This window comes from Vulpes lagopus, chromosome 6, assembly GCF_018345385.1.
Source record: "Vulpes lagopus strain Blue_001 chromosome 6, ASM1834538v1, whole genome shotgun sequence".
In the NCBI taxonomy this organism is placed as follows: Eukaryota; Metazoa; Chordata; class Mammalia; order Carnivora; family Canidae; genus Vulpes; species Vulpes lagopus.
In genome coordinates, this window is record NC_054829.1 from 110,575,193 (window position 1) to 110,598,107 (window position 22,915).

A 22,915-nucleotide genomic window follows, 5' to 3' on the forward strand; every position below is an offset into this window, starting at 1 on the left:
ATTAGGCAAATGTTTCTTTTAGAAGGCTTTATATTGTACAAAGTCTCCTTGCTTAAAATCAAAATATTCTCAAATTGTGTTCCTTTGTTGTGTCAGTCCTATTGTGTCAATGGACTACTTTCTACCTCACTTCCTAGCTTCATAATGTAAACTTAACTTGTGAGTCCCCTGTCTTTGTTCCATAGAGTCAACTCACTAAGTTCAAAAATATGCCCATCAAATATTTCAGGTTTATCTCTTCTTTCCAGTTTTTATTGTGGCCACTCTGATGTAAGACCCACCACTTCAGTGAAGTAGTACTTCATGCTTCCCAGCTTCCCAGATACACTCCATTTTAGGAGATAATTTCATGTCGGATATACTTCCTGCATCAGTACTACAGCCTTCTTTGAAAGTCTCTCCTGGCAAAGCTACACCACTCTTACTGTAGGTCTGTCTGTAAGAGCAAAGCTAAATATAAAGACACTGCTTGCGTTAGCTAATTTCAATTGTGACTTTTAATGCTTTCCCACAAGACTTCAAAATCATTCATCGTTACCCTCCTTCCCTATTGCAGTTTCCATGGGGAGGGCTTTCTCATCTCTCCTTTAACCTTTCTTGAATAATCAGATCAATATACAGCATCCTCATGGAACTGACCTAAGTTTTTCTCAACATTATTTTACTGCCTTTTTATTCTTTAAACAGTAATATTTACTATTTTTGGTTTGCTATCTTGCTTACTACTCCCCAACTATGTCCCCAAAATACATGCTGTCTTTTTCTCTCTCTTAAATGGCATCAACAACATTTAAAATGACCCTAGTTCAATTTTTAGAATAATTTAAAAATGTTTCTTCTCTTCCTTTGAGATACTCACCTCCATTATCCTTTTTCTTCTTTTGTTTTTTATCCTCCTTCTAAAGTGGTAAATTTTTATTTGTCAGATGTCTTCTATATTCATCCTCTCCCGTCTAGTCCCACTGACAGAAGGCTAATTCAGGTCTTATTAAAGTCTTCTGATTTATTGCCACAATTCCCTGAGCCATGTTTCTAAGGGCTTGTCTCCTGCCTCAACTCTTCCCATATATCCTGCACTGCTGTTTTTCAAATAAAGAATTTTGGCCAATTTCCTGCTTAAAGCACAACAAAACAAAACATGCAAACATCCAATGATTCTTCATTTATTTTAGAATAAAGCCTAAACTCTTTTATGTGTCCTCTGATATTCTACATTTGCTATTTAAATAATACCAAAATAGCATTTCAGTCTCCCTTTCATTTTTTATACACAAATATAGGAACAAGCCACAGCAGATAAATATTGTACCTTTCCATCTCAGAATTTTGCTAACGGATTCCTTTTGCCTGGACTGTTCGCTGGTGGCATTCCCTTAAATCATTGAAGACCTGGTTCAAATGCCACCTTCTCCATAAAATTTGATCTGATCATTTTCATCACAATTCTCTTCAGCATTCTAATAGCTACAATTCATCCTTTATTTGTAAGATGCTTTTGTCATATTTTATAATACATTGAAATTATTGCATACAAAGGTAAATTATTTGCATACAACAACTGCCTAGAGATCTTGTTCCAGCTATTCCTGTGTTCTAGCCCTAATCATATAAAATTGTACTTTGATTGCTAGGAATTTCATCAATATATTTTATTGACAGAATCCCAATTCCTTTGAATCTCAACCATGGCTAATCTATATAGAGAATCTAATCTAATCTGTATAGAGAACCACCTCTTAAATATTGTTGTACTCTATGACCACAAGTAATTGCCAGATTTCAAGTAAGTTCGAAATGTTTCTGTATTATTGCTAATATTTATAGCTAAACATTAATATATAGTACTCTGTATTTGTCTGTTTACTGTAATTAGATAAAAATTTTAAAGTGAGCATAAAGAGGTACCACTGACGAATAATTTTTTAAAAAGACTAGCAGAAACATGCTTTTTGGAGCTAAATCTCACTTATATGTCCTATCTGTAGTCTTAAAAGAAGTTAAATAGTTTGCAGCTGCTATAAGACTGAGAATACACACACATACGTGTTACATATTCTTGATTAGTTAAAATAGTTTTAAATTTCTTTTCTAAGACGAAAATTCAAATCTCTACATAAAAATTGTAAGTCCACATAAAAGAAAAGAAGTTTTGGGTGTTAAGCTAAAAATTTACTCATTGCCATTTCAAACTTTGGACTTTGTGTTTTTTCCACAAATAAAAAAAAAAGTAGACTTGAGGGAGATAAAATATGTTTCTGAAAAGGTTTCCTTCTTTCTCATATTATATTATAGACTAACTACATGGAGACAAATATTTAGAGTTTGAAAAAATCATTTTATGGGTATTATTAAATATACAAACATATGCATATATGTGTGCATTTGTATGGTTTATCAAAATCTAATGCTCATCATAAGTGAATTTAATGGCTAATTTTTAATTTAAGCTTCACTATAAAATGTTAAAAAATAAGAAGGTATTAGATGAATTTGGCAAAGGAACAAATTATAAGTTGATTCCTTTCTTAAATTTCCATTTGCTAGTCACATGTTCCAGTGAGGACAAATTACAAAAAAATTGTTCAAGTAAAACAGAGAGAGAAAAAAATCTACAAATATAATGATCAGTGGAAAAACTCAATATCAAAAGTCAATATGGAGAGGTATTGTAATGTAGTTAGTAGGTGTTAAGACTGAAGCCAGTTCCAGAATTCAAAGAACAATTTTGCTACCTTTTGGTTGATATGGCCTTGGATAAGTTATTTAACTGCGGTGCATATCTATTGTTTCTTCTTTAAAATGTAGTACTAGAAGCACCTATGAACTAGATTGCTTTGAAGATGTGAGTTAAAAATCTGTAGAACACTAAGAATAATGCTTTGCACAGAGTATTATTAGTAAAAAAGATAATTTTTTACTATGGTTGCTTTTTTACCTATTGCTTTGTAGTTAAAATTTTTCATTTTAACATTTCATTTTACTGATTACTATAATGTCGTTATTTCATTCCTCTTTCAGTTAAATTATCCAACCCCAGTGAATACACTAAAACTATGTTAAAGTTATGAAATATCTGGCAAAAATTACAAATATTGAAAATCCAATAATTTCTGTTTCCCAAAACAGTTGCTTATAAGTATGCAGCTTACATTTAATATTGATAGTTTAAATATTTCAATTTAGTTCTCAAAGGTTATTATTTTAGCTGACTTAATAAGAATATCAATTCAGCCACAATGCTTGAATGAATGATTTGGATACAGATACAGTTTTGTTGTCTGTGGCTAGAAATTTTCTTCTCTTTTCTTTTTTTAAAGATTTCATTTATTTATTCATGAGAGACTCAGAGACAAGCAGAGACATAGGCAGAGGGAGAAGCAGGTGCCCTATAGGGAGCCTGATGCAGGACTCGATCCCAGAATCCCAGAATCACGACCTGAGCCAAAGGCAGACGCTCAACCATTGAGCCACCCACGCAACCCTGTGGCTAGAAATTTTCTACATAACTACACATCCACATACACATATGCACACATACTTACAAGGCACACACTTAACAGAATGGACAGATATGAGATTCCTATTTAGCTGCTTGAAGTCTTTTAGAGAGATGCCAATGATATATCACTGTTGCAAAGTGCATAAAAAAGTGTGGAATATTAGTACTTAATGAAGTTAGTAAGAAAAAACATTGTAAATTTACATATGTGTGTAAATACACACATATACATATATGCATATATACATATATAAATATATGTGTAAATACACACATATGCACTTGCCTGCTAACTTCTATATGTATACATTATTTTATATATATACACACACATATATAGATATATATATACACACACACAAGGGATACTTCCTACCTTTTTTCTTCTTCCTAAGCATAGGAAATAATACTTTTATTTTTACATAGCTATCCACCCACCTGAGCCATTACTATCACTAATAGTACCACTTAAAAACTGCTTGATAATGTTAATGATGTTAAACTGCATTATTGCCCTAAACGCTTATTATTCTTTTACTTGCATTTGAATAGCAAAAAACTTCAATAATACCCTCGCAAATGGAAATGCCATATATTTGACATTTTTTTTGTGATGGGTTTATTGAACAAGGGTTTTCAAAGTAATTATTATATGACCACTTTTTAAGTTTGAATGAGCTAGATACCCAAGTAAGATATTTGATCTTTCTATGTTCTTTTATTCTAACATAGAAAACAGTTTTTTTGTTTTTTGTGAAATTTATTATTTTGTTCTGAGATTTTAAAACATAGTTGAACTATATCCCTCCAAACACAGTTTTTTGCCTTTTTTTTTTTTTTTTTTTACATTTTAAGACACTGCAATTGAGATACACCTTTCTATAGCAAAACACAAAGCTTTGAACTAGTTTCTCCTATTTTGTGGTACATGCAACAATGTTTGAGTGTAGCATTTTCAGAACCTATTTTAATTCAAGATCCCTTTCAATTCCTCTTTTTTCTAACAGTAATGTTATAAAGTGAAATTATAGTCTACAAGAACTCCAAAACTTTTTTCTTTTTTTAAGCGGAATAGAAAGACTTAAATAAATTATATAAACTTAGCAGATAGAATTTTTTTTTACTTTCAAAAATGCTTTCAGAGAATCAAACGAGTATCTGACAGTATAGAAAGTACTCTTAAGTTGTAAACACACACACACACACACACACACTCAAATTTATTGAGGTCACAGATAAAGAATTTCTTTGTTTCTTAATAGCACATAGCTTGAACAGCAAATTATTAAAACTACTCTTAGTGTGATGAAGAGTAATCATCCAAAGTATAATAACTTCATCCCTCAACAACTAAGACAAAACAGACAAATCAATCATTATAATGATTATATATGACAATATATATTGATTATATATTATAACAATAAGTGAACAAGTGAGGTTATAATAACAAGTAAAATGAAAATTTATCATAACCAAAGTGAAGAGACTAGAAATTGATTAGAAGGAATATTAAGTTGGGTATAGAATGAGAAATATAATCCTAGGAAATAAAGGTGCATTTTGCCTCATTGCTCAAGGCACACCAACCACATACCTACAAGCAACATAGTATCTTATTTCCACCATGCCATTACCTTCTTTAAGGAAGGGGTTACATATGGTACACATGTGACCAAACTAAGATATAATATTTTATAATGAAAATCACAAAAGGATCCATTTGACTTTGCAATAAGCTGAGAACAAATACAGGCGTGGATACATCAAGGACAGCTATAGAAAAATGTAAAAGCTATAGAAAACATTATTTAACCTTTAGAATTCAATGATTGTTTCCTTATAAACTCTTCGTAGGAATTTTTTTACATAAACAATCTTTCTTTTCACCCATTTTTTCCCAATCTAAGAATCTTGTGTTTTGTCCCAGTTTCTTTCTTTAAATAGGGGTACAGAACATAAAGACTCCTAACTCTGGGAAACGAACTAGGGGTGGTGGAAGGGGAGGAGGGCGGGGGGTGGGGGTGAATGGGTGACGGGCACTGAGGGGGGGACTTGAGGGGATAAGCACTGGGTGTTATTCTGTATGTTGGCAATTGAACACCAATAAAAAATAAATTTATCATAAAAATAAATAAATAAATAAATAAATAAATAAATAAATCTTTAAAAAGAAAAAAAATTTGCTATGAGAAAAAAAATAGAGGTATATTAATATAGTCCTTCCATTGTCTACTAATCCCCAGAAATTAGTCACAGCTATTTAAAAGGTTTCTAACTTTTTAAACTAGTTGTAACCAAGGAAAGCAAATTCTACAAAGACACACAAGAAGAAGCCACAAGAAATCTTAAAATTTTATAATAGTGTTCCTGGAACTTGCCCAATTTTCTAGATTGGCTCTCCCTAAAGCTATATTATAGGAACTACTTGAAATGTGTTACCTTGAGAGTTAGTCCCACTAAACCTCTAAAATCCTGCCATTTCAAGTTTGTCTCTGGTGTTTCCTCAAATACTCCCCAGTACCTCCCCATAAATCCCATAAAGAAAAGTTTATATTGTTTCTATCCTATGCAGTAAGTGACAAATAGAATACTGTAACAAATGGTGGCTATCTGGTGCTCAAATCATTCAAGTGGAATTTACTTATACTCCAGAGTAATGATACATAATTGTCAATTGATGCTTTTCTACTTCATTCTGTAAAGTTTGCTAGGTCTTGTGCCATTTGGGAAAAAATTCCAGTAGGATGTATTGGCCTTAGTATGAACAATTCTCATCAGTGACATTCGTACATCTCAATCTAGAAAAACTTTTTGAAAGAGCTATTTACTATGTTTACTGTAAATTACTACTACTTCTTTCCCACTGTGAAAACACAAAAAGTATTTTTATTTTGGGAGGTCAAGGTGGTTTTCTTTAAGCATCATAAAAGCTTTAATTGCACTCAAATTAATTATTTATGACATTCTGAGAAATTTAAAAACAAAATTTAAATTTAAAATAGTTATACATATAGAAATTAAAATTTCATTTAAAATACTCAACATAGGAGTTTAACATTTGAAACACAGCTTATAGTTTAAAATTTATGTCTTGAAGGTAAGGAGTAACAGAGAGTAAATTGTGAGGGTCTATCTTAGGTATATAATAAATATTATTTTTTGGATGATATATATTTGGGAGTTTATATAATAATGAATGATACATTTTTTTCTCTAGCAGCAATATTTTATAGCAACATTTTCTACACACTCAAAATGTTATTTATCTTTCATTATAAGTCTAACAGCATTTTAAAAAATGAGAATTTTTTAAGAATAATTAAGCAAATTAGGGAAACTATGACATATATATAAAACAAATTTTACCTTTAATACTAACCTTTAATACTAACTTTAAGTTAGTATTTTAAAGCAATTACTGAGTAAATAGAAATAAGATTTTGAATTATTGCTCTATTATTAAAAATATGTGAAATAGTCTAAAAGTTATGAGTTATTTATTTATTTATTTATTTATTTATTTATGATTTTATTTATTTATTCATTAGAGACACACAGAGAGCGAGAGAGAAGGAGAGAGGCAGAGACATAGGCAGAAGGAGAAGCAGGTTCCATTCAGGAAGCCCGATGTGGAATTCAATCCAGGGACTCCAGGATCACGCCCTGAGCTGAAGGCAGATGCTCAACTGCTGAGCCACCCAGGCATCCCAGAGTATTTTATTTATATGTGAAATGAAGCTAATGTTGGGAAAATAATAGTGAGCGTAAAAAAACTTATGCAACTTTCACATATTTCATCCTATATATGAAATGTTTATTGTGTATGTATATAGTGTCTATTCTTAAATAGTAAATTAATAAAAATGATAAAATAAAAATGACATTAGAAAATAATTTATTGAGTGTAATTCCTTTTGAAAATTAGTTGAGGAATAATTGAACATTGGCACTATATATAGATGGATAATTTGATTTATAATTAGATTTTTTAAAAAAGAAAAGCTACATTATTAAAGGAAAAATAAGATGTTTACTATATATATAAGCTTTACATATACATTCTTAAGAAAGCAAAATTTGTTTCCTTTTTAAAAAAATATTTTGTTTGTTTGTTTATTTATTTATTAATTCATTTATGAGAGAGAGAGAGTTAAAGAGCCAGTGAGAGAGAGTGTGTGAGTGTGTGCGAGAGTGGGGAGACTGTCAGGAGGAGAGAATATTCAAGTAGACTTCCCCACTGAAGAGGAGCTCAGAGGTGAGTCTCATCCCATGACTCATGAGATCATCACCTGAGCTGAAACCAACAGTCTGATATTTAACTGACTGAGCCATCTCGCTAACCCTGTTTCCTTTTAACTTAATTTATTTAGTGTTTTGTTCATCATAACCTTCTTTTAGGTTTAACTGCATCTTAAGAAAAATAGATGCAGCAGATGTGTGGTGTTAATCTCATAAAGCATTTGTATATCAAATATCTTTACTAAATATTATTTGTAAGAGTTATTTGAAGAAAATAAAAAGCACTTATATTTCATTTCTATTCCATTCAGTTTTCCAATCAAAAGAATGGATGCTTGACAAATTGTGCTGGTCTTTTCAATTATGTATCTTTAGAAATTCCGGGAAAGCTTGGCTTTACAGCTCTCAAACATTTACTTTTATGTAAATGCAGTATTTTTGCACATATGTTCTGTAAGTTCAATTTATTTCATTGTTTTAGATTAGAATTGCTTTGTAATTATTATAATATTTAACTATCTTAATATATCAGTTTATCAAAGGATTATTAAAAGTGGTCAAATAGACATTATGGAAAACAGTGTGGAGGTTCCCCAAAAAATTAAAAATAGAACTATCATATGACCCAGCAATCCTCTTCTGGATATTTATCCAAAGGAATTGAAATCAGGATTTTGAAAAGATACCTGTACTCCTACATTTACCACAGCATTATCTATAATAGCCAAGACATGGAAACAACCTAAATACCCATCAACAGATGAATGCATAAAGAAAATGTGGTAATGCATACAATATAATATTATTCAGTCTTTTAAAAAAGGAAATTCTGACATTTGCAGCAATACGAATGTACGGGGAAGAAGTTATGCTCAGTAAAATAAGCCAAACACAGAAACACAAATATTGTATGATATCTGTTATATGTGGAACCTAAAGTAGTCAAACTCCTAGAAGTTAAGAGTAGAATGGTGACTGCCAAGGGCTGGGGGAGGGGGAAATGAGCAGATATTGGCCAGATGGTGTAAAATTTCAATTATGCAAGATAGGTAAGTCCTGCAGATCTATTGTACAGCATAATACTTATAGATAATAATACTGTATTGTATATTTAAAATTTGCTAAGAGGGTAAATTTTCTGCTAAGTGCTCTTACCACCATAAAACAAGATAAGACCAACACTGGTACCAATCATAAAAGAAGTGGGAGGAAACTTTGGCAGGTAAGTAATGGGTAGGCTTATGGTCCTTTTTTGAGGTGACAATTTTATAAGGGTATACTTAACTTCAAACTCATCAAGTTGTATAAATTAAATATGTACAGCTTTTTACATGTCAACCGTACCTCAATAAAGTAGTTAAAAATTTTTTTAATTTTTTTAAAATTTTTATTTATTTATGATAGTCACAGAGAGAGAGAGAGGCAGAGACATAGGCAGATGGAGAAGCAGGCTCCATGCACCGGGAGCCTGACGTGGGATTCGATCCCGGGTCTCCAGGATCACGCCCTGGGCCAAAGGCAGGCGCTAAACTGCTGCGCCACCCAGGGATCCCAAGTAGTTAAAATTTTTAAAATAGCATCTATGCCTTGACATTAGCTGATCTTAGAGAAATAACTGCAAATTTTAACTATGGAATACAGACTTCGGAAACTATTTTTATTTTTGTGCTCTAACACTTAAATGAGTAGAGTACCTTTTTTTTTCACTTAAAAGTATGTGCTCTGACTTGATACATTCTTTACTCATTACATGTATTTGCAATCATATTGAATGCATCATAAAAGTTATCTGAAATATATTTACCACAACTTTATTATAAACAACTAGAAGTACTTGTTTTACATAGTATCTTTCTGATAAGCAAAGATTTTTTTATAGATTTATTTTTCAATAAAAGGAGGTGAAACACCTAATATTGACTACTTTCAGATTTTGTCATATGAATGGATAATAAAGATGTGGTATAAATATGCAATGGAATATAACTCAGCCATAAAAATGAGTGAAATCTTGCAATTTGTGACATGGATGGACCTAGAGGGTACCATGCTAAGTGATATAAGTTAAAGAAAGACAAATAACATATAATTCATTTACACATGGAATCTAAAAATACCAAACAAATGAACAAACAAAAAGCTTCTTAAATATAGAGAATGAACTGGTGCTTGCCAGAGGAGAGTGAGGTGGAAGGAGACAGACAAAGTAGGGGAAGAGGATTAGGAGGTACAAACTTCCGGTTACAAGATATATGAGTAATGGGGATGAAAAGTACAGCATAGGGAATATAGTCAATATTTTAATAACATTGCTTCGTGGCAGGTGATGATTTATCATGGTGAGCATTGAATCATATGGAATTGTCAAATCACTATGTTGTACACCTGAAAGTAATGTGACATTGTATGTTAACTATGGTTTAATATTAAAAAAAAATTTATAGGATCCCTGGGTGGCTCAGCAGTTTGGTGCCTGCCTCCAACCCAGTGTGATCCTGGAGTCCCGGGATCAAGTCCCACATCAGGATTCTTGCATGGAGCCTGCTTCTCCTCTGTCTGTGTCTCTGGTCTCACATGAATAAATAAATAAAATCTTTTAAAAAATAATTTAAAAATAAATTAAATAAAATTAGATTACTACACTTCATAAAATATAAGAGGATATGAATTCAAAGACATACCATAATGTCTGAGATGATAAATAATGAAACTAATTATGAATCTCAGAAACAGTTAAATATAGTAATCAAATTATTGAAAAAAATCAGAGGAATCATTTTCTTGAACTCCATTATCAAGAAAATTAGCTTATTTTGCAAAATGTCAGGTACTTTCCTAATTGTATTCAGTTAAATTATTTAATATCCATAGCTATCTGTTGAATATGTTCTATTTATTAGATCTCACCCTACAAATGAGGAAAAAGTGCAGCACATAAGATTAAGTAACTTATAATTATAGTTAAAGACCAACAACTCAACAACAACTCAAAATTCTAGTTAAAGACCAACAGGGTCAGGATTTAATTCTTACCTTAAATTAATGTCTTAAGTATGAATTTCACCTACAATGATAATAGTTTTATTCGCACCCAAAACAAGTTTCCTTCAGTGAAACATGTTCATGTCCAGAAAACAAGCAACTTGTATTTAGATCATATTTGTTTGAAGCAGAATTTTAAGATTGAGATGAAGTATCTTCCCATCGTTCAGCTTCTATGCCAAAAAAAACCCCCAAAACCAAAAACTAACCAAACAAAAAAACCCAAAACTAAAAAACAAAACCACCCCTCTGTTTCTGTGTTTTGCAAAAAGAAGGCTATCATCCCTAAAATTAGATGATTTTAAATCTGGCTTCTAATTTCTTATTTTTCCCTATTCCAGGACGAATAATTGGTTGTATGTTATTTTGTGTCATTATAATGTAGCTAGGTAGGGACTTATTTGTGGTTTATTCCGCGGCAGTTTTTTTGTGAGAAAGCTCTATATTGGAAAGTGTTGTCATTAATTGATTTTGAAAGAGAGCAATTATTCTTTGAACATTACATCTATGTTATCTTTTGGAGATTTAATTAGATTCACTAGTTTAAAAAAGATTGTCAGACTATATTAAAAGAAAACATCAACAATACGGAATTCTATTCCGTTACCAGAAACATAACTAAGCCCATAGAACATAGAAAAGTTGGTACTAAAAACACACATAATAATTTAGCCAGCAAAATTGCCAAAGTAGAACTCTAGTAATATTAAACAAACAAAAAAATCTTAGTAAAAAATAAAAAAAAATGTTTCAGATATGCTGGAAGTCATGTCACGATAATAATGATAAGATTTTAATTCATTAGAAAGATATAATGATAATAAATGTCTAAGAAGTCAAAAAAGCAGAGCTATATAATATATAAACCACAAACTGAAAGCATTAGCAATAATACTGGAAAGTTTACTGTATGTAGCTATGTATATCTACCAATGTAGATATGGACATACCTCTCACAGGTCAAACATATAAAATATACACAGATCAGCAAACAAAAACTTAGAAAGGATACAAAGGATTTGAGCAACACAATTAACAATCTTGTGCAAAAAAGACTACTAGATCTCTGAACCTGGAGAAGATAAGCCCTTTTCAAGCACACATGTAGGAGGAACCTGAAAGAAAATGGTATGTTATTGGAAAGGTGGTGGTAATGTTTTATATCCTAAGCTAAGTGGTATGGATAAAACTGTTCTTTTTATCATCCTTTAAATAATATTCATCATATACACTCTTTAGAATGTATGAAATGTTTCAAATGTATAATAAACACAGCAGAAGAATATTTGAAAAAAGAAAGTAGCAGGTGGAAGTTATCAACCCCAGCAAAAAGCTAGAGAGCTCAGTTCAGAGTAGACATGAAAAATTATGAGTTGAATGAAAATAAAATGCAATGCCTATAACTACTTAAATAGTTTAATCCATTATCCAAATAATAATAATAATAATCAGAATGATATTCTAGCTGCCTCAGGATTATATAACCAAGATGTTTTATTACAAGATAATTTATTTCAGAACACACTGCATATTTCTATAGGGAGTATAAAAGGGCAAGTTTTTTTTTTTTGTTTGTTTTTCTCATAATTATTCTTTAGAAATGAAACCATTTTGTGGTATCTTCTGATGATGATCATAACAAAAACATGGTGGCCTTAGCTAAAGAGGCTCAGTATAATCTTAGCATTAATCACTATTATATCATCACAGAGAATGACAAAATATACAAAATGAATCAGAAAATATCCCTATGAATATCTTAATGCTTTTAGGCATTAAGAATGAGATTTAAGAACTCTAATCAGGGTTGTTTTATACCTTGCTGAGAGTTGGCTAGCTTGGTCAAAATAGTTTTTGCTTTTACCAAAATATTTTCTAACATTTTCTGTTTCCCATGGAGACAATTGCTACATCTTAAGTAGCAAAATGGAGCTTATGGACTTTAATTGTGTTCTTCCCCTGGTGTATCAAGGGATTGTTCTCTGCTCAGTAATTATCTTATACTGTAAATTAACCAAAGTGAGCACTCATGTTAGTGTTGGATCTATTACTATTTAACTGTTTTGAGTGCAAATGAATTCAGGAATGTCCAATTTTAAATTAAAATATAATTTGTATAAAAAATCTTTAAAAATTATTCTGGCTTAGTAACAGATCTTGTTTTAAAATGTGCTTTTTAAAGATGTAATAATTAATTGATACCCAAAAACCAGGTTTAAATATAAGTATGCTTCTGAAACCCTTGCTTTCCAACAAAAAAGCAAACATGTTTGGAATAAACACTGTCATAAAGAAAATAAACACATGAAAACTAAAAGTCTTTCATTAGGATATAATTTCTGGGCAAAATAACTGAAAATGAGGATTTAAATTTCTTGTTCTCTTTATACTCAACCCCTAGACATTACATTTCAGGAATATTTATGGTAAAGAGTTATCTGGTACCCCTCACAATCAAGTTAGGAGGGGATCATATTGCAATTCTTGTTCATCAAGAGGTCATTAATAAGAGGGGAAAAATAATTCAAAATGCCAAATTCCAGACAAATAATTGTGCCTTCTCTGTTGGATGAGCACCGTGCTGTTCTCAGTTAGGCATTCCTTTAGTTTTATTTCTCTGAGGACAATTTTATTTCTCTGAGGAGCATTTATTGAGGTTTAGGCTTTCTTCCATGTAATTAATTGAAAAGGCTGTCAGGATGGCTATCTTAGTACACGAAACAATTTTCCTCTGTAAGAAACTAACTTGTCCTAATCTTGGGTTTATTACAGGATATCCAAAAGATGCATTCAAATTATTTTCTTCTTCTTTCATTCATTTCCCTTTAGTGATCATCACTAAGATTGCAAGTATTAAGCTTGATGATTTCTAAATCTATACTGCCACCTCTGATAGTGTCTGAAATTTTAGATTTGCTTTTTTTATGCCCGTATCTGGATATCCCATATTAAATCATTAGACATTAAACCAAACTCCTCATTTTCCTAACACCTTTCTTTCTGCCTGATTCTGCATATGTTAATGTATACACCCAGGAAATTATTTTCTATAATCTGAGGATTGGAGAGGTTAGTAAACATGGCCAGAGTTAACTGATCACTGCTGGCACTGAGATTCAAACCCAAACCTACATCATTGTTTTCTAAAAAAAAAATACTTAGACATTTGTGACAGTCTGGGTTTGTTTGCTCTGCTACCTACTAGCTAGATGAGTATCTTAATACTGCCAAACCTCATTTTACTCATTCTGCAAATGTCAAAATATTTCCTTTTAGTGTTGTACTGTTTTTAAAGATTTTATTTATTCATTTGAGAGAGACACAGAGAGAGAGAGAGAGAGAGAGAGACAAAGAGCACGAGTTGGGGGGAGAGGCAGAGGGAGAGGGAGAAACAAACTTCCCGCTAAACCAGAAGCCCTATGCGAGGCTCAATCCCAGGATCCAGAAATCATGACCTAAGCCCAAGGCAGACGCTTAACCAACTGAGCCATGCAGCCACCCTAGTGTTATTATATTAAATGATATACTGCCTGTTAATGATTAGTACAGTGCTTAATGTATATTAATATGCTAAATAAATCCTATTTTTAAAAATATGGAAGAATTATTATTTCTATATTGTTGTAATAGGTTCTTTGACAGGACTCCACAAAAAACATATTGCTGGTTCAAACAACATATTTTTCTTCAGTCCCAGGTCTGAGCATGTTACTTTCCAGTTTAAAATTTCCAGTGACTCAAATAGTATCCTTTTGTCAACAAAATTCTATAATATGGCCACAACCAACATCTTCAGCATTCAATAACATTTACTTTACTTTCTTACTTAATTATCTAACCAAACACAGATAACTTACCATTCCCAAAAATCTTCTGATATTTTTAGCTTGGGCTGATCCACCGACCATGAATTTTACCCCCCTATTGATTTGCTAGTGTTCTGTCTACCATCAAGAGGACTCAAATGTTACCTCTTCCATAAAGTTTCCCTAATTCCTAGAAGAAATACTATAGCCCCTTTGTTCCCATTGTCCACATTTTGTCATGGTATATATTGCATTCTACCTTGTAATGTAGGTAATTGTGAACACGTCCTGCCTGTTCTAATGAAATCAAGAACTAAATATTTTATGTTTGTGTAACTCTATAATAAACAATGACATATGAAGCCCATAGGTGAGAAATATATAATGATTTGGTCATTGAATTAAATTACATGAAGCTAATAGACAACATGTAAATGTTTTTAGTTAAATGTCCAATTTAAAAGGCATTTAACTAAATGTATTTCTCTTTTTTTCATTATTATCACTTAAAAGTGTACTTTTATATCACTTTGGTATTTTTTTTAAGGAGAGAATCTGTTTACTTCCATAAAGAAATCTTTTTTTTTTTTTTTTGGAAGAGATAGTTTTTTCTTCCATTTTCAAAGTCAAATGTATGAAAAATAAAAAGTTCAGAAGAGAAGAAAATCTATACAAAAAAAAAGAGAAGAAAATCTAAGACATTTACATTGGGCTTATAAATAAAAGAAGGAAATTTTTTTTAATATTTTATTTATTTATTCATGAGAGACACACAGAGAGAGAGAGAGAGAGAGAGAAAGAGAGAGGCAGAGACATAGGCAGAGGGAGAAGCAGGCTCCATGGGACTCGATCCCGGGTCTCCAGGTTCATGCTCTGGGCCAAAGGCAGCACTGAACCGCTCAGCCACCCGGGCTGCCCAGAAGAAAAATTTTTATTAAATACATCTACATGGTGGCTGTCTTCTTCCAAGCCTGGACACAAAACTCAAGTTTTGTTTGAGTTTTTCTGAGATCACTACTAACTTTGATAAAATATATTATATAGAGCATCTCTTTTCAGTCAGGCCAAACTCAGCTTACAAAATACTTTAATTGACACGGTGGTTCTAATTATGCTTGTATAGAAAATGAATCATTCTTTCAATAAGACTCTGATAGTGCCTGCTTTTCTTTTGAACGCAACTGAGCACCTTCAGATAGTATATCTAATTCTTGCAGCTGGCATCTAAGAGTTTCATGAGATACTAAACGCAGTCCTTCCCTTAGAGTCCTAAGGACTAAAGAGTTCTAGGTCAGTGTCAGGGCTGCAATTTCAGCAAGGCTTGCTGATGGTTCCTCTCACCTGTACAGTGCTATTATTATGCCTTCCAAGTTCCTTGTCATGTCTGCTCTGCTGAACGCTGAACGCCATGTTATCATATGTTGTCACAACCTACTCTTCTATAAGTAGGGCCCTGCCTGCTGTGCTATTTTTCTCAGGTAAAAGACTTTCTTTGCCTAAAGACTAATCCCAGGACTGGGTACCTTCAGTCTGTTGCAAAATATCTTTGATAAAAGCTAATCCCATCTGTCTGGGCCATTGCCTAGCTGTTAAGTTATACTTACTGATTGTGTGTCTTGTTCACTTACTTAAAAACTGCAAAAGAACTTTCAGATGCTACTTGCTTGATTGTCTGGCTGGGCAATCCACTGAATCCCTATTGCCTGGATTCTGCATTGCTGAATATACACTGGTTGATATGTGTCAAAAATGGATTCCATTTATCACATATAATTTTTACTCTTCAGCTCTCTTTTTCATAGTGATGCATTCAGTCTAGGATATTAAGGATTCTATAAAAAAGTTTCCCTATTAATTTGTCACATATAATAACCTGTTTCAGTTATAATTATAAAATGTTACAAAACTAATCTTTTCAATTACCAATGTCACCAGTCATCTTCTGTGTTGATATTCATAGCACCAGTAAGTTCCTGTTTTCTTAGATCATGACTTAAAGAAATCATAAGATTTTTTTCTTTTTCTCCTTCAACCCTTACCCAAATGATTAATTCAGATTTAAAATTTTTCTTCTACGATAGATTTCTTCTTTCCTATTTGTAGTAACCTGATCCCTGTTAAATGTGATAATTACTACAGAAGTTTGAACTGAGATTTTATTTAAATATTCACTTAATAATAGAAAAAAACCCTGATCAAATATTTTCATTATGTCATTTTCTTGTGTAAAAGGGGTTTTCAAACAGCTATTGGAAGTAATCAAAATTCATTTGCCTGTATTGCAAGATCCTTTATTTTTCCTCTCCTTTATAACTATAACTATTAACTTCTTTCCTGTTTAAGTCATTCAATTTGCACAATCTTTTTGCACTTTAAATCTTTGAACATATGATTTTCAATTCAGGAAGCATGTAGTCAAATAAATGCATGAAAATATCCAGGTTGAGATATTGTTAAACTGTTTTATCAGGATCAAGCTTTGACACTAGTCTAGGTACAGATCCATTAAAAACACCATGTGGGAGGAAAAAAAGAAAGGAAAAAAAAAAGAAACCAATTAGCTTGCTGACCTCATTTTGTTGTTCTTGTTGTTTTGATTCCAGGTTTACAATACATATATTTTTTTTCCTAGTTTTGCCACCTACTTAAAATATACACGTCTCTTGTTTTGAAACAAACCTCAAAATTACCCTTATTTTTCTTAATGTAGGAAATCAATTCTATGACTAATTAGTCCTGCACTCACCAAGAAGTTAAAGACAGTATAATAATTGTCAAAGAAAGGTTTTCAAATCATGTCTAAGTTCCCTTGCTATGTACTTTCTCATATGTGCATGTATAAGAAAAACTGTCTCATTGTCTAATTTTAGGAGTTGGTTCATATACGTGAGGATGCTAAATGAGGGTTAAGGCCAATGGTTATTCAGAGACTCAATTTAAAGAGAGATCACCATATTTTGGAGTCACTAGGACATGTACTCCATTCTCATGAGAAGTGGAACAAAAGATATCTTTTGAAATACAGGTAGTTTCAGAGAACATGTTTTAGTCAAGGTACAGAAACTGAGAAAAGAGGTCAAGGTATACACAAGCAAGGTATAGCTGAGGAATAGACAATCGGCTAGCCTAAAACGAGCAGTGTGTATTGAGAAATATTAAGAAAAAATGTAGAGAAGGTAAATTGAACTGGACCATATATAACCTTAAAGTAAGTTTAGATTTATTAGGCAGATGATGTCTTAAATGTAGTCTTATATATAGTAGATGCTCAATAATAAATAAATAAATATATATTTCTTTAAGAAATGTAAAGACACATAAAAATGGTAATGATAATGTTTTCTTGCCAACAGAGAAAGTAACAACAGGTAACAGAATTGATTAAAGCGCCAAAATTATTGGTAAGCATCAATAATAAATCTGATTTCATTGCCCATGCGAAAGCTTATTCACCATGTTCATATTTCCAAAGCCCTCATTGGGAAAGAATATTTATTCTCTCTTAGGACACTATGAAAAAAGAACATATTACCTTAATTTTACCAAACATTTATGATTATAGCAAATGTTCCAACCAAGGGTGAGGGATTTTCAATAGAAATCAAATCAGTGGGCTGCAAGAAGCTTTTTAAAATTAAAAAGTTAATAATCAGGATGGCCCTTTATTATTTTTGCTTTCCCTAAATGCATTATTGCTTAACTGTTACCACATTTGGAATGAACATTACATACATGTAATTAAAGTGACAGTTGTTTTCAAAACTAGCAAAGAATAAGTTCAAGTGTATAAGACATCATCCTAAATAACCCAAGGTCATCCTGCTAATACAAGTTTAGATGTACAGGAGTATTTTGTGATTGCCTCTAAGACCACACAGAAATATTACCAGGTCAAAACATGACCATATTCTCTGACTTTATTGATAGCTAATATTTTACAATCTTTTGAAATATAATGAGTTTCCAGAAGATTATATACATGAATAATATTTCTCCTATATCTTGAATTTTTGTATATAAGATAAAATTTTGGCAACAATTAGATGATAGTTACTGCAACTGCCTGAGTTTAATTTTGCTTGCCTTGGAAATGAAACTACTAATTTCTATCTCAATGGCTTTGGTTGGAAGAAGGCATGATGAAATCAGAAAAAGTATGTAAGTTTCTAAAAGAAGCTAGATATATGGTAACTTAGGTCAAATAGAACCATGTAGTGAAAAGAATATGAGTTTTTAAGTTCAATAAAAAACAAAGCAGAACAAAACAAAACTCATGCTCTTTCCACTGCATCAAATGCTGCACCTTAAAAGTGTTAATTCTTTAGTGGTATGATCCAGAATCTCTATCTCAAAATAGGAAAATGTGCGCAAGCTAAAATATGCTAATATACTTTTTGTCAACAGAGTGAGGTGGTGTTACAGGCAAAACTGTGCTTGAATTTGTTGTTAAATGCTCCCAGCTATATGCTCCAAGTTTAATTGTGGGATTGGCCCAGGGAAAGTCCAATCATATACATAACCAAGAATTTTCAACCATGATCTTCCAGCCTTCCCATATATGTTCTATTGAGGAACAGGACACTTCTACTCTCTACTTCAGTATAACATAGAAGAATTTCAGTGGCCATGCAATATTCTTGCTTTAGAAAATTCAAGGATGTCTATGGCCATACCACCCTGAATCTGCCCGATCTAGTCTGATCTCGGAAACTAAGCAGGGTCTGGCCTAGTTAGTACTTGGATGGGAGAAAATTCAAGAAGACTTTGAGGGAAGGTGGAGGGTGGATTTCTCTTTATTTTTACCAGTGTATGATTAAATGTTATAATACCAGAAAAGGAACATGAGGGTGAAGAACATGGGAGTATTGAGAACTTTTCTACACATAATTTAAAATTCTTTTCTATAAAATCATATTAATCAAAAAAAAAGGTCAAAATACAAATAAATGCCAAGGACTGGGACTAGAATTTTTATGTTTGGAAAAATGTATTTCCTCTTGACTTTTAAGTAACCAAAAGGGTAATAATCCTCAGCTTCAATCAAGTTTCTGATATTCTTTGATTAGCAGTTCTGAGGAAGAATCAACATCAAGAAGGGCAGAAAAAAGTATTTTCTTCAAAGTGACAGTGTGTGTGTGTGTGAAGAGTACATAATTAAGATACATATGTACATACACACACAAACTACATATATATCCATATACACATACAACCTTTCTGGCCCTCCATGTGCTTGTGAAGTTGTTCTAACTTTGGTTAAATTTCAGTATTCTATTATTCTGTTCAGGGTCATGTCACTTAAGAAGTCACTAGTGAATATTGTATAGTGGTGAGTAGCTATTTGTTTTTTATTGAGAATAAGTGAAACACCTGAATTCAAACTGAAAAAAAAACTGTTAGAGTTATAAAAACTTTTTAAATTATATACTTTGTTAAACTGAAATTAGAAAACCCTCTCCTTTTAGGATTTCAGGATAGAAATCACTCAGAGAAGCTTTTGAAGCATATAATCTCTTCTTAAATTTATGATCTGAAATCGAAATAAAACTAGAACTTATATTAACTAAAGAAATAGTAAATACAAAAAAGAAAAAAAATCAGAAAAATCTAGACAGAATTCAAGGGGCATCGCTTAACTCTTTTATAACAAAGTCCAAAATGAAATATTTGGGTACCAGTCAAGTGATGGTTCATTCAGTGACTCATTAAAAACAAAGTTCACAATTCACATGTATTTTGAACATTTTTAAAAAGTGAACTTATATCATTGGTCTTAATCATATTTTACTATGGTGGTCGTAAGGTCTTAGGATGGGAAAAATGCTGTTATTTTGAAGTAGTATTGAGGTTTCATCTTTGGGGGATAAAAAAGCAAGAGTTTAAAAAACATGATATAATCTTAGCAATCTATAGTTCTCTTATAATTTTAAGTTGTGCCCTGTTATTTCTGATTATATGTTTGCTAAATTTATTCATTCAAGAATGGACTTAGCTATGTACGGGACAAGACAGGCACAAATGAAAATATTGAATCAAGATGAAAAAGAAGGAATTATTCTCAGAATACCCACTTAACCTATTATACCATATCTGGCTTTTTTGTTATCTAATAGCAATTGCAAGGTGAATTTGTTATACAGTCAATTTGATCATAACTGGAAGTGCTAACATTGTCGTGTTACCCAAAACAATATGATAAATTAATAAACGAGATAATAATGGAAGATTTTTGAATTCAAGTCCAATACAGTTTCCCTGTAAAACTATAGTTTTGGTTATATCTATATTTACAAGTGCATGAACATTTCATATAAACAAACACTATGCTCACCTGAAGTTACAAAAGGTCTTAGGGTACTTCTCCATTTTGTATTTCAACCACCATTGTCAAACCCAAGGAGGGCAAAGGGATTAATGGAAAGATCAAGTTTTATGACTATACTAATCTCACTCTTACAAACTGCAACATATGCTAGAATAAGAGAACCAGTTCTACAGGGTTCCACCCAGGACAAATAAGGTCTAAGAAGAGACTAGGAGATTAAGTTCAAATATTTTTTTGGGATATTTTAGTTCTTTCCCCTCTGAAGCATCTTGGTATGTGTGTGAGGAGTAGTCAAGGCCTAGTTCAAAAAATTTTAAATGCCTTTTTAATTTCAAACATACCTCATCAGAATATTTCATGCTATTATGAATCTAAAATATTCAAAATTATATTTTGTCAATACCACAGTTAGTGAAATAAAAATTAAGATGTTATTTATAAATGTTCTTACCTTTACATCTTTGACATTCATCCTTGTTCCCTCTTTCCCAACGAAGATATCATCAATGTCCACAAGAATATATCTGTCCAAGGACAGTGTCAGCCTCTTCCCTGACAAGAAGGAGATGGCATCTATGAAGATGAGCTTGTGTAGCCAAAAGTTTAAGTTGTTGCCAAAAAGAACTCGCTGAATTCCATCATGAAGTCCCAGATCTTGAATCACTGTCGCATAGAGTGATTTGCTAGATGAGGATGAAAGGGATTTTTCTGTCTGTGATTCAGTTAAAAGCACAGGCTGGTAGGTTGAATGATTATATTGGAAAATGGTCCAGTCTTCCCCAGGAAGAGGACCTTTCTCAACCTTGGGGGCTTTGGTAATATGCAGCAAAGGAGACTGAGGGTTGACAAAACAGTCCTTTAGAGCTAGATTATTGAAAAGGTTTAATGGAAAGCCTTTTAATTGTGTACTTGGTAAGCTGTTCTCATTGGCTTTATGAAAACCAATTATACTAACACTGTATTCCACACAGTATTTTTCTAAAAGCTCTCGATTCCATGAGTCCATGCTGACATACTTCAGAATATTTTCATAAATAACTAAAATATATTTCCCTTTGCCATTATCTGTAAGAGGAGGTATATCCCCCTTGCCGGGGGCAATGACCATTTGGTACTGAAATCTGCTAGACTCCAGGATAGCTATGATATCTTGGCCAAGTTGAGAGTATTGGCTCTCCACAAATAGGAGGACAGTAGGATCAGTTTTGGATGTATCAATAGGTTTAACTGTTTTTAGCTCCAGTGACCGATATGGTAGGATTTTGATGTCAGCACATTCTGCTTCTGCAGTTGTTTCAATAAGTGTCATTTCCTGTTTATAGCCAGAGTAGAGGAAATAGGCAGAAATTACAATGCTCACCAAGCAAAAGGTAGCTAAGAGAACAATCAGTGTTCGAAAACTTCTCCGAAGCTTCACGATAAGATTCATTTTTTAAAATACTGTTTTGGAAGCTTTTTCTGATTTCTTTTCCTAAAGTGTCATAGTGAATAAAGTATGAGATGGTGCAAATATCACTTCCCGCAAGTTCATGTAACCATTGCAAACCATGTAAAATGTTTGAAGGGATCACAAGTAAGTTAAAGCTGGAAGACAATAGAGCAGATCAAAAGTTGAAGAACAGATTTTGAATATGTCCAATACCAAATATTGATGCAGAATCCTTTAAACATTATCTGAAAAAAAAGGAGAAATGTAATGACTAAGATACAAATACAGATATAAATATTTATATGATAATGATGTTTACATATTAGAAACATACATACCAAAGAGAATTTTAGCATGTCAATAAGATAAAATATTAATAACAAAGTTTACAGTCTAGGTTTTTACTATTAGAGTGAATTTTTTCATGTTCTCAAGAATATAGAATCTTATTTGATCTATATAGAATCTTATCTAATGTATATATATAGACATATATATAAGATTATTGGACTAAATGATTACACTTTATAATATTATGTCATTACTTCTCTTCCATCACATGGAAGATGTCA

The 22,915-nt window shown here is 32.0% G+C and overlaps 1 protein-coding gene across 2 annotated transcripts in view; it reads right to left on the reverse strand.

Moving 5' to 3' along the window:
• Window positions 1-22,408, reverse strand: part of LOC121492389 (bifunctional heparan sulfate N-deacetylase/N-sulfotransferase 4) — a 253,474-nt gene extending 231,066 nt beyond the window's left edge. For both annotated transcript variants that reach the window (XM_041757611.1, XM_041757610.1), the window contains exon 1: window positions 21,366-22,408. In XM_041757611.1, coding sequence (XP_041613545.1) covers window positions 21,366-22,343 — 978 coding nt within the window. In that variant the 5' untranslated portion in view covers window positions 22,344-22,408. The remainder of the gene's footprint in view (window positions 1-21,365) is intronic.
• Between the last annotated feature and the right edge of the window lie 507 nt (window positions 22,409-22,915).